The following is a 12,965-nucleotide window of genomic DNA, read 5'->3' on the forward strand; positions in this document are numbered from 1 at the left end:
ATTTTACTTGAATAAAACCTTTGATACTCAAAGTGTTTGTGGAAGGGTGTTGCTTTTTGTGTGTGTAGCATGTTGGTTTGGTTTAAAGGAGAGAAAATGGAAATATTCACCAATAGAGAGTTGGATCTATCAATCTCTATTATATGGAATAATAGAAAATGGAATTAAAAGCTGGACTGCTGCAGGAGTGTCAGCAGGGTCACTTCTAAGCAGGTATTTGGGCTTCTCCTATTCTGTCCTCCCCCTCATTAACTCCTTCCCAATAATAATTTAGACAGCCATTAATATTTTAATAATTTTAATTAAAAACAATATACAAAATACTACAGCGATGCAAAACAAGTTATCAAAGTTGATTTTATCAATGAACATTTTTTAAAAAAAGACAACACAACAAGGCCTTGCTGAAATTCTACTTGCGATTTTAAAGTAAAAAAAAAAAAAAAAAGGCAATTTCTAAACATTTTCCAGAAGTATTTTTGCCTCCCAGCCATCTATGACACTGTCAGAACTAGCACTTTTTATTTATTATGGGAGCCAGCTGAGGTTTTGGTACCTGTGGAACTTCATAAATACAGCTCCAAAAATCAGATCTCAACTAGAAATATTTGGATTTTCTTTGAGGCTTGCACAATTAATGCCAGGTATGGAATATTTCATTGTGAAGTACTGGAATGTGAGGTTACACCGAGGTTACACCAAGGTTACACAGAGCAGTGCAGCAGCCACAGCCCAGCCATGCAAGGAGCTGCCCTGTGCTGCCCTAAGTGACAGCTGCAGGGAAGGAGGTGACAGAAGGGCTTGGTTTAGGTGTTAGAGCTGATCTGAGCTCTGCTGTGCAGCTTTTTAAATCATGGCTAAGTCATGCACAGCTCTCTAGAGACAGCCTGAGATGCAGAAGTTCATGAGTAAATCTGTACAAAGTCTCCTGGGAGTGCTGAATTTCCTACCCAAAATGAGTCTTTCATGTCAGCACTTTGGGTCCAGGTCACTTCACAGCAGGCACATGCCAGGCTCTGTGTACTGAGGAGGGAGGAAAACCAGGAAATCCTTCAGCAGAATGCTGGGAAGTGGCACAAAAGGAGAAGGAGAAAGGATTTGTGCAAAGAGGGAAGAGGGGACCCTGTGCTGAGCTGCACCTGCTTCCCACAGCTCCTCAGGGTGCTGCCACTGCTGAGGGCACAGACACTGCCACAGCCAAATCACAGCAACAGCAACTGCAGGTGCATTGTCCATGCACAGTTACTGCACTCAAATGGCCAGGTCTTCCAGCTAGAGATGGTATTAGAGGGCAAGAAGCTCCACATGTGGATGAGGAGAAACAAGAGAAAAGCCCATCAGCCTCCATCAGCCTGTGCTACCACTGGGGCAGTGTCCCCTGCCAGGCTCAGATGGATCAGTGCCACAGAAGCTCCTGGGTGGATCTGCCAGCAGTGCCTGACACGTCCCCACAGGAGCCCCCCGGCCTGCCAGAACATCCCCAGGGTGATCCTGCAGCACACAGCTCTGAGAACATCCCCAGGGTGATCCTGCAGAACACAGCCCTGAGAACATCCCCAGGGTGATCCTGCAGAACACAGCTCTGAGAACATCCCCAGGGCCCATCCTGCCAGCTCAGGCTGCAGAACACAGATCCCCACTGGAACTGGACTTGTTGGTACAGTGACAGCTGCCAAATGCAAAATGGAAATGGCACCAGCTGCTCCAAGGGAAAGGCTGAGGAGTCAATATTCCTCCTAGACACACAGTGCATGGTGCAGCCATCCCTGCCCTGCCTAACACAGCAGGGTAAGGAGGAGTGAGGAGGATGCTGCAGAACACCTCTGCAGAGGTGACCACTGACACCAACCCAACATACAGATTACTCCACAGGATGCATTTCAAGTTACATTGTACCTCACTACAGGTCATCCCCTTCCTATATTCTCAATGTCCTGGCATTGTTTTAGTCTTTGTCTAAGATACTGCACAGTCTGTCAGTGTAGGCATGAAACACCATGAATGCACAGCAAGCTGGAGGCACTGCAGCTCAGCAGGACACACACAGGGTCACACCAACAGATGCACCTCTCAAAAGCTGATTTTTAACTGGAGATCTACAGTGTGGTTTACATCTTGCATGGAATGTCAGCTGTCCTGGGAATCCAAATGAAAGCCAGCAGAGCTGAGGCTGAAGGCAGTTTGGTCTGGGCTATCCATGGTCCACTCCACAGGCTCAGGGTAAGTGCAGGGCACAGCACAATGCCCTCTGAATATCCCTGATACAGAGCAGCAGCTGGCACAGGCTGAGCCCTTGTGCTTACACTGCACCATGACATACAGCACAGAACTTCCTGCTGAAGTCCTCAGAACACTCACCATTCTCATTTTACACTGTGGGGAACAAGAGTTCTCTAAATCCCCAATCTCATCCTCCTCTCTCTAAAATGAGCATCACCTGGGGTGTACATTACAGTGGATTTAAATGAGGAACTCTACATTAAGGGTTACACCCTGCAGTATTTTTTAAACAGGTTTGATGATTATGCTTAGCCTACAGCTGTGCTGGAGAATAAAGGCAAATTTAGCTAATTGCAACCTGATTTTCCCACATTCATATACAGCAGCTTCCCAGCTCCAGTGGTGTGGGGTGGGCACCAAAAGCCCCACGATCACCCCAACAACTCAGAGGACTTTCAGGAACATGTATTGGCAGAGCTCTGTGCTGACACCTGACATGATTACGAGTTTTTTATCGTATTTATAGGAAACAGACCTAGTTCTGTGCTGCAGGCAGCTACACCAACAGCCAGCAGCCCTGCTGCAGTGTGAGCCCCCAGCCTCTGCTCACACCTGGGTCTGGCAGCTGGAAGGGAAACCTTTGATGAGCAGGTGCTCAGCTTCACACCAAACTGAACTCACAACAGGATGTGCCTTCCACCAAAAGCTTTCCAGAGCCTTCTCTCTGTAGAGGTAGAGTGATTGGGAACAAGAACACAGGCTCTTTTAAATCTGAAGGAACTGCTGCCAGGAGACATTTGCTGCTGGCCAGCTGTGAAAGCACAGAACACAGTTACCTCGTACCTGTTCACATCTCCTAGATGCAACTGTGCACAGATTTTCTAAATCAGGTCCAAAGACCATAAGATTCCTAAGTAAAACCCAGTGAACTTCAGTACAAGCAGCTGTAGCATGCTGAAGGAACTTACAGCTTTTTACAATTTTTTCTTGTACTGACATGTTAATGTAAGCATGAAGCAGTTCTAGCTCTAGACAGAATATGTTGACTAACAGAGGTAGCTTTTACTTCAGAAATACCTTGAAAAAATGCATATTTGAACTATTTGTGAAACCATTGGTCAGAACAAAGGACACCACACAGCTGGAGTAAAACACAGACATTTAGTCTGTGCTACCTACCTTTAAAAAAGTTATTATTTAGCACTTGGGTATCATTTCAAGTGAGGAAATACTCATCAACTCTAAGCTACCACCTTGTTTGACATCAGCCCTTTCCCTACCTAAAGTTACACATGTCCCTGCTTCCTTTCTAAATACACAGTTTAAATAGTAAACATTGAGGTCTAGAAAAAGATTGTTCTGTCCTGCCCACAAGTGAAGCAGAACAGGATTAAGGTAGAACATCCCAAAGACTTTCATCATGATCCTTTTTCCTTTGCTATTTATGGCTCCTTGGTGAGTCTGAGATAAGTTAAGACACTGTTACAAGTTGATTATCCTGATGTTTAAAATTCCAAGAGAGGCACTCAGACTTTAATTTCCACAGATATCCAGTGGCAAGTCAGTAGTAGAGAACATAAAAGTGCCACTACTCTGCATCTCCTAATTGCATATATTAAAGGGGAAACCTCAAAGCATTGTGTATTGAGTTACAAATTCAACTCTTCTACATTGCATATACTGTACCTGCAGCAAATGTTTGCAGTAAGCAGAAGCTCACATCTGTATCTTCATTAATGGAAAAGCAATTATTTCAAACCAATTCATTAATAAATAACTATTCCTAGACAAGTTTGATGAGGTGACAGAAGTTCAAAAGCCAGCAGTGTCCACATGCAGGGTCTTGAAGCAGTTTAGCACTAAACAATGGGCCCTAAGACAGATTCCACCCATTGTAAATGCACACGTTGAGAAATGCCCAGATCAAGGTTGTGAGGGGTTTCTTGTTCTGAAGAACAACCAGAATATTTTCCAGATGTGTGAAAGCCTCTGCTTGCTTCAGTTCACAATGACTATCAGTATTTAACCTGTGGCTCATCTGCATCACTTGCCTCTGTTTCGCTGCTCTGGGAGAAATCTTGTGGGGTCTCCACTCTGTCCAGTTCCAGAAAACTCGTAATGAGTTTGGCAACTGCTTCCACATCACTGTGGGAAGGAAGAAACAATGGAAGAGTTAGTGGAACTGCAGTGCTGACAAGGCAAGAGCAGGCATGCTAATTCCTGAGAATAACTGCCTGGAGGGAAACTCCTATGGGCATAGAGGCTATGGCTGACACACCAAGCCATTCCCTCACAGCAGAACAAATCAGTGCTTTCCCACTCCCTGCTGCAAGGTTCCTTATTATCAATGCTTAAGATAATTTTTCTGTTAATTAATACACCAAATATTTGCAAAGTAGAATTAGACCCCTCTGCCACTGCATAGCTCAGGAAGGCAACTCCAGCAGACACGCAGCACTAAAGGGATCTCAGATATTTAAACATGATCCTGACAGATGGAGTTAGCAAAATGTCTGCAAATGAAAACATCCTGGGGTTTAAAAAAAGGTTAAACTGAGTAACACAAGGTCATAACAGCAAGTCTAAAACTGAGCTTAGTAATAAAGATGCCTTCTGAAGGCTGGCCTAGAACAGAGGCTGGACAGAGTTAAAGAATAAAGCAGGGATTTATTAAAAGGATCTCCTCCATGGATCCACCTTGGGCAGCACAAGAGCCCAGCCAGGGCTGCACCCAAGATGAACCAAAATGGTCACAAAATGGACGACAAGCCATGGGGTCTCACTTTGATCAGTTCTGCTCCATTTCCATATTGGAGTTCATTGTCCAATTTTAGGTTTAGCTAATGCTTGTTTTTCTCTCTCCAGCCCACGGTGTTTGTGCTCTTGGGCTGAGATTTGGATCATTTGTCCTTGGTGCCCAGCTGGAGCAGGAATTGTTTTGTCTCCCTGCTCTGTGCACAGAGTTCACCATCCCCTCACATGAAGCTCAGACCCACACACTAAAGCAGCACAGAATGTGAAAAATAGAAAAACTAAAACCTGAGGCATCAACAATAGCTGGCAATTACTGACCCACACGATTGGCATCCCCACCTTCCACATTCCAATTTTACCAAGTCCCCACTGCACCTTCTGCAGCCCAGCACGGCGCTCTGGGTGAGCGGGTGTGAGAAGCCGGTGACGAAGCGCAGCACCACCAGGTGGCCCTTCCCGAAATAGCGCACGGCCTCCTCCTCCACGTTCACATCGCGGATCTCGCTCAGCACGGCCACCACTGCAGGGAGGGCACAACAGCAGCTTCAGCAGCACCGCAAACCCCCAGCACTGCTGACAGGGTCACAGGGACCCTGCCACAGACATCTTTTATGGAAAATCCTTTCCTTAGGATTTTTCCTCCTGAGAAGCTGGGAGGCCTCAGGAACAAAATGTAAACATTGATTATCTGCTGCTGTGGAATGCAACAGGTGCATCTGGGATTGGTCTCATGTGGTTGTTTTTAATTAATGGCCAAACACAGTCAGCTGTGTCAGACTGTCTCAGTCAGTCACAGGCCTTTATCATCATTCTTTCTTTTTCTAATTCTTACCTAGCCTCTTGATGAAATCCTTTCTTCTATTCTTTTAGTATAGTTTTAATATAATATATATCATAAAATAACAAATCAAGCCTTCTGAAACATGGAGTCAGATCCTCATCTCTTCCTCATCCTCAGAGGGACCCTGCTCTGGGGCAGCACTGCTGTGACCCCTCACAGCCAGGGCACTCCTGCAGCAGCAAACTGATGCCTTGTGCAGGCTGATCTAGAGCAGAGACCAGATGGAGCTAAAGAATAACTTTATTCTTCTTAGGGATTTATTAAATGGCCTCCATGGATCCACCTTGGGCAGCACAAGAGCCCAGCCAGGGCTGCACCCAAGATGAACCAAAATGGTCCCAAAATGCACAACTGGTCATGGGGTCTCTCACTTTTATAAGTTCTGCTCCATTTGCATCTTGGAGTTCATTGTCCAGCTACAGCTCCAGCCCATGAAGTCACTTCCTTCTGTTTTTCTCTCTTCAGTCCACATTTTTTATGCTCTTGGGCCTGAGGTTTGGATCATTTGTCCTTGGTCCCCAGCTAGAGAAGGAATTTTTGTCTCCCTGTAGCCCCATTACTCTTCACAGAGAAAAGCAAGGCACAATTCTTCCCAAGAATATTTCTGGGTTTCACATTCTCTGAACCTCAGAGAAAGGAAAAACAATTCTTATCATTTGCTGTGCCTGTGTTTGTGCAAAAGTAGGATGCAATATGGAGCCTGTTTCCCCACAGTGATGGTGTTTTGTTTCCTTGGCCTGTCAGGCCAGGTGTGTGTGTCAGGACTGTTGGGTGACAGTCACAAGATTCAGTGCAGTTCAGTTGTGTGCAGGGTTGAGTGCTTGGCAGGTTCAGGTTTAGATGTTCTGCCATAGAAGGAGATCCTACTTTTGCAACAGAATAAAAGATCCCAGTTTGCAACAGAGCTTCCAACTCACCACCCTGACTCCCCCAACTCCCAGACCAAACTGCAACTTCTGGGAGTCCAAGGCAAAGCCCAAGGCCATCAGATCCTGCATTAAACTGAGCCTCCCGCTCAGGCTGCTTTAAATGCATATTCTGTAACTGCAGGATGGAACAAGCCTGCTTGCATATGCTATCAAACCTTTGCCTGCTCCCCAAAGCCGATGAGATTACAGGAATCTCAACTTCTGGTTCCAAAATTGAAGTTTTTCCACCAGTCCCAGCTGCCAGGCAGGCTAGCCAAGAGCAAGGTAAGCACATTAACATCCCAAAGGAATAGCTAACATTATTAGGGAAAGCAATGTGTAGGCCTACTTCTGTTGGATTAAAATAATTAACAAGATGCATTCAGCACACTGAGAAAAAGCATTTGGGCCCAGAGAGGCAGATTGTTACATCTGCTGCTTGGGAACAAAGATCTGGAAGCAGATGTGACTTAATTTGAGTACAGAACTCCAGAGAAGCCATTAAATGGGCACACATCCATCTCTGCTGCTGCTCACCACATTTTCTACCACAGATGCTGCTTTCTCACCTTGTTCATTGCCTCCTTTTGACAAGGTCAGGATTTTTTTGTAGAGGTTGAATGTTTTTAGGCAGATTGTTCCCTTGTTTTTATCAAATACAGCTTCCTGTGAAATTGAAAAGAATTAAGATTTTCATCACTAGCTATGCTTCAAAGTGAAATAAAAATAGTTCCATTGGAAAATAATCTTGGTAACAGAAAAATACACAGAGAGAGACAGAGATACATTCCTCTATTACCAGACCATGAAAATCACAATCTTGCTCTTGGTTTTAATAGAAATTTTACCATATCTCTGGTGTGACTTCTAGAAAGGAGTTAAAATGGGTTCATTGTCCCTCTTGCCACATTCCCCATGTAATAAAAGCTGGAATTAAATTTGAACACTAACTTGTAACTCCTATAATTCTCACATCTAGTGAATTTGACATCCCAGTGCTGTGCTCATTTGGCCAGGCTTACACAGACCTCAAACATCCCAATGAAAATGAATATTAATGATATGGGATATTAATAAAATTTCATATTGATCAATGAAAAGAGGATCTTGCTCTCTTTAGGGGAGTTGCTCATTCTAACACAGCTCAGGTCAGCAGTGTGACAAGGTGCCTTACTGCTCTCCAATCAACATCCACACAATTCTAAAGCAGAGGAAAAAAGCTGAGCAGCCTGGAAGCTGAGAGCTCCCTTATTTAGTGGTCTCTCTGTCATTAGCCTGAAGGCTAAGTTCAAAATCATTTGTGCAGCTGAATGTCCTGGTCATTCTCCCTCTTTTGTATAAGAGAGAACATTTTGGGCCAAGTCTCCCCTTAAAAATACCCAAATGTTTAGCTTCACATTTTTATGCTTGTATAATCCAAGAATTCTTGCCCTAATTCTGGTCCCAGCACAGCAACCCAGAGGGTTTCCTCAAAACCAAAAGCAGAACTTGTGTGTTTGGGATCAGCATCTGCCAAGTGCTTCCTACTCACAGCCCCTCATTTCCTGGGCTCAGCATCTTTCTTACCTCCCACTGCTCCAGATTCTGGGCTGCCACAAAGAAACACCCAGCCATGTAGAAGAGCTTCCATGCCAAGCTGTCTGGACAATGTAAAAAATGCAGAAATTTAGGTTTTTTTACTCCTTCTCTGGTATTGAAACAATCCTGAAAGCAACATGCTCCCTTTAAAAGCAACAAAAGGAGGAAAGGTTTCTCTGATGGAACATTTTTGCTTTTAGTTGTACTACAAGCTATTTTACAGCTCTTTCCCAGAATGAAAATATAGAAAATTTTCACACTTTCCAGAAACTTCATTCACACTGGGCTTCAAACCATGCAGAATTATAAGCATTTGTATTATTGGCAAGGTTGGAACATCACATCTTTCTCTTCTGTACAAAGGCATCTTAACAGGCATTCACAAAACTGCCAACCTGCTGTCAAACACCAAATATTTGTGCTGCAGAGGACAAGGATAAGGACAATGAAAACTCAATAAAGGAAACATGTTCCTGCATAAAAGGAAGCAGTTGGTCCTCTTGACAAACAAACATTTGCATTTCATGTCCTGGAGATGTTTACATGTCACAGCCTGAATAATTTGCTCACTCAGGCTTTTAACTGAAGGCACAGCAGAATTGTGCTGAGATTTCAGAAAACTTTGTTGCAATGTTTAAAGAAAAACAAGGCTGATTTAGCTGGTGGCTCAAGCAGATTTCACTGCATTTTTCTCTTGAAATAAAAATATGTGGGTTCTGTTGGTAGCACATTCCTCCACACTATTAAGTTTTAACATTTGATGTTAACAGGATGCAGCACAGGGCAGCTTCCAGGACAAATGCCATGGATGGAAGGACAGCTGGCATTTGGTGCAGGGGGAGGAAGCAGCAGAAGCTGGCTCATCCCTAAAGGTGCTGGGATGAGTAAATCCCTGCCAGGGATGATCTGACAGTTTCCAGAGAAACAGAGAATTTCCATCACAGGCAAAGCAATCATTTCATTATGGTGTCAAATCATCATTACATGTCCTCCCAGGAGAGCTGTGAGGAGCAGCTAATCACATTTATAAAACATTGAAAGTACAAAATGCCACAGAGTACCAATATCATTATTAAAAATACTTGCAAATGGAAAAGGAGGCTGAGTAAGAAATACAGCACTAAAGCACAGCAAGCCATAGAGGCAACAATTATTATTAGTTTTAATATCACACCACAAAGGGGGAGAGGAACCTCCACTGCCTTTGAAGGGCCAGACAGGAGCTGCAGAGGAGTCATCAGCATGAAAAACAGATTAACAGCAAAGAAATAATTCCCAAAAAAAGTGATAGAGCATTACCTGCACTATAATAAGCAGCAGCCAAACCTATGGAGGCTATTCCTAGCAGGAAAGAGGAGAGAATTAAGACAAATAAATAACAAATAATTAAAAAACATCTAAAATTCCCTGATGAAAAACATCACTTTTCAAAACCAGGACAAACCTGATTGCAACATATATGACTATATGAAAGTCCAGTTATTTTTTTCTCTCAGTATTAAAAAAGCTTCCATCCTGCAAAGGCATTAAAAGCACAGTGGTTGGAGTCAGAAATAAAAATTTTGTGACACAATTGGGAACAGAAGCTCAGAGGGACTCAGTCCAACCATGACACCACACTTCCTCTCAGCACAGTACAACCTGGAGTGCTCACACAAACCTTGCAATGGTTCTTTTTTGGGTGCTCTATGGAGCCAAAAGACAACTTTTGCAGTAAAGCTGTGTCAGAAAGTGCCAGCTCCTCTCTCTCAGAGAGGAGGAAGCAGCTGAAGAGTGCCCCATGCCCCAGGGGCTGCTGCAACTGCAAAGATCTTCTCAACCACATCCCTGAAAGCACTGACAAGGTGGTGCTGCTGCAGTGGGATCTCAGCTGGAAAGCAGGATAAACCAGATTTTCCCCAGCAGCTCTCTCAGTACAATCCCAACAAGTTGATTTTTCCTGCATATTCAGTGGTGTTTATAAAGATGCCTTTCAGAATATCCTGTGTGATTTCCCACCACACACACAACACAACCCAGCATGGTCACACTGCAGCTTTCTACTCCTGCAAACTGAGACGTTTCTCAAGCAAAACCCCCTTCAGAAGCTTCACATTTCATAATAAACCTTCTGTTCTTGATCTTTCAGGACTCCCTTAAAATTCCATCCATGAGCTTCTGAGGTTGAAAGTCCCACAGTGAAAGTGCCACGCTGAGGCTTCACACTCATTCAGTGGCTATGGAAAGGAAGAGTTCAGAGCCCAATCTCTCCTCTTCTGGAAAGGAAAATGCCTGGAAGGCAGGGATTTCACCAGAGGCTCTTTCAGGAGTTTATTGTGAATCTCCCCTTAAAGCAAGCTGTGGAATGAAAGCTGTGTTCTTACCAACACAGAGAGACCAGGAGCGGATGCCAGGTGACCTCTTCAGGTGCAGATGGGAATTTGTGCGTTTTTCAACCAACATGTACATCTTCAACAGCAACTCCCAGCAGCCCAGTGTCACTCATCAAACCTCACTGCACCAAAACAACAAACAAACAAAAAAAGGTAAGATTTTTAAATCATTGACAGTTCCACCAGTTCCCCCTCCAGGATTTACCAAGTCTCAATCTAGACTATAAAAGATACTCTGGGGTAAGAACACAGGAAGAGCAATATGAACACTGAAAATAACCACAAAGTAAAACTGTCATGTTGAGAGTTGCATAACAACAACAGGAATGTGAATTCCTGGAAGAAAGTTCTCATTTTTAGGGGTAAAAGTCTCTTTCTGTTATAATCAGATTCTGGAAGAAAAATGTGAGAAACAAGGAGCTGGAACAATGTTGTTGTTAATTCATGCAGCCCTTCAGATAAAAGAGCAAGGGGAATGGAAATCTCTTTACAGCATTTCTCCTGTGAGCTCAGAGGGTTGTGGGAAGGGTTAATCTGGGAGCTGGGGCAGGACAGTGCAGCCAAGCACTGCCACCATCCCATAATGCCACAGACAGCAGTCCCATCTTCCAAGGCACCTCAGGAACACAGCCAGGAGCTTCCAACAACCACGTCTGTCTGTCCTCAACAAGACCATACCCTCAGCCCAGGCAGAAACAGCAGAGACTAAAAGGCCAGGCACTAATTAAAACCAGGAAGAGCTGGGTAATCCCATGCAGCATTTTCAGTATATTTTTACTGTTTCACAGCACAGAATCAGAGTTATCTAGGGTGAGAAAGACCTTTAAGATCATGAAGCCCAACCATTAACCCACGTCCTTAAGCACCTCCCCTACAGGATTTTTGAACACTTCCAGGGATGGTGACTCCACCACTTCCCTGGGCATCCTGTCCCACAGAACCAGCTCAAGGAGGCTGGCATTAAGCTGCTGTTAGCTGCCCAAGATAACAGGTTTCAAGAAAATGCCAACATTCATCAGGTTCTGAATAACACTGAGAGAGCAGGTCTGAGCACATCCAAGTTCTCACAAAAGGCAAATATGTGATTTTCAGTCCTTTACTTATCCAGCTGTTCTTGGATGCAATATGCTCCTGCAATTCTGGGAGTTTGGATACAAAGCTCCAGGGGAGCAGATTTAGCCAGGTCTTTTCAGTTAAACAAAAAGCACCCACGGCTTTAGTTTTAATCTCTTAGCAACACATCTGAGAGCATCTGAAACCGAAAGAGCCAAAAGCACTTATGCATGAGACACACTCCATCTCCTCCGGATGTCAAGCATCAAATTTTAATTTTCAAATGACTCCTGTGAGCTGTTCTCAATACACCGGAAAATACTTCTGCATGCACAATGCCTTCTCCTGCCTGTTACCAAATCCAAGTTAAAAAACACATCGAAATCACCGCAGAAATCTCAGTGTGTTTTATAAATATTACACCCTACTTAGAACATAATTCTCACACTTATCAGTCAAGTCCATTAATGCAACCTTTGATATCTCCTCCCCATAATAATTTAGGGAAGTTCAAGCAGGCAAATGCCAGTTTTGGTTTAATGTTGGACACTCAACATCAGTGCATTGTCTCTCACAGGCTGCTGCTTGGAATAAAAAGCAGCAAAGCGGCTTCTAAAGTTACATTTAATAAATAAATCATAAATGCGCCCTAAAGCAAATACTAAAGTTTTACCAGAACACAGAGAAAGAGGTATTTTTGTGCTGCTCTTGGTAAGTCCTTAAAAATTCAATTTTGCTTGAATTTGTCTGGTTTACAATGAACTGATCTCCAGCATCAAAATAACATTCTCACGCTTCCTCCAAGCTGTCGGTTGAAGGCGAGCCAGCAAAACCCATTGGAAGAATTGAAATTTTCACCCCTTGAAACCTTCACCACCAGCAGCCATCAAGTCAGGACCACACATCAGGTGAATTTTCTTTACAGAGCTTATTTTTGTTACCTCCCAAGCCTGCACCTGCTCCCAGCCCAGCGTGGTTTCCCCCTCAGGGAGGGGAAGACCCTCCCCAGCCATGACCCACCCGACCCGCGGCTTTTGTGCCCCCGCGTGTGGAGAGCCCCAGGCCGCCCTCACCCTCACCCAGCCCGGTGCCCGCGGTACCTGCCCGGCCTCCAGCCGCCTTCTAAAGATCCTCGGCCGCCTCCGCGTCCCGCGCCCTCAGCGCTGGTCCCGCCTCAGGGATGGACGGAGGCGCCCGCGGCCATTTTGGGTGAGGGCAGAGGACGGGACAAGAACCTCC

The 12,965-nt window shown here is 44.5% G+C and overlaps 1 protein-coding gene across 2 annotated transcripts; it reads right to left on the reverse strand.

The window, feature by feature from the left end:
• Positions 1 to 3,711: 3,711 nt before the first annotated feature.
• Positions 3,712 to 12,961, reverse strand: LOC135455502 (cytochrome b-245 chaperone 1). 2 transcript variants are annotated; one of them, XM_064728763.1, is made up of 7 exons: positions 12,668 to 12,745; positions 10,665 to 10,795; positions 9,601 to 9,642; positions 8,290 to 8,363; positions 7,293 to 7,389; positions 5,350 to 5,494; positions 3,712 to 4,365 (listed from the first exon to the last, which is right to left on the reverse strand). In XM_064728763.1, exons 2-7 carry the CDS (start codon positions 10,747 to 10,749, stop codon positions 4,236 to 4,238), a joined length of 573 nt encoding a protein of 190 aa, XP_064584833.1. In that variant the 5' UTR covers positions 10,750 to 10,795; positions 12,668 to 12,745; the 3' UTR covers positions 3,712 to 4,235. The 2 variants fall into 2 exon arrangements, with proteins under 2 accessions (XP_064584833.1, XP_064584832.1); XM_064728762.1 differs by lacking the exon at positions 12,668 to 12,745 and adding an exon at positions 12,827 to 12,961 and having other exon boundaries at positions 3,718 to 4,365.
• Positions 12,962 to 12,965: the final 4 nt, after the last annotated feature.

Source organism: Zonotrichia leucophrys, chromosome 18, assembly GCF_028769735.1.
Source record: "Zonotrichia leucophrys gambelii isolate GWCS_2022_RI chromosome 18, RI_Zleu_2.0, whole genome shotgun sequence".
NCBI classification, from domain to species: domain Eukaryota; kingdom Metazoa; phylum Chordata; class Aves; order Passeriformes; family Passerellidae; genus Zonotrichia; species Zonotrichia leucophrys.

Coding starts and splice junctions, on each gene's coding strand:
- LOC135455502 (XM_064728763.1), bottom strand. CDS start 10,749: ATGTACATGTTGGTTGAAAAACGCACAAATTCCCATCTGCACCTGAAG. Junction 7,390..8,289: donor AGAATCTGGAGCAGTGGGAG/GTAAGAAAGATG, acceptor TCAATTTCACAG/GAAGCTGTATTTGATAAAAA. Junction 5,495..7,292: donor AAAAGGAGGCAATGAACAAG/GTGAGAAAGCAG, acceptor CCCTCCCTGCAG/TGGTGGCCGTGCTGAGCGAG.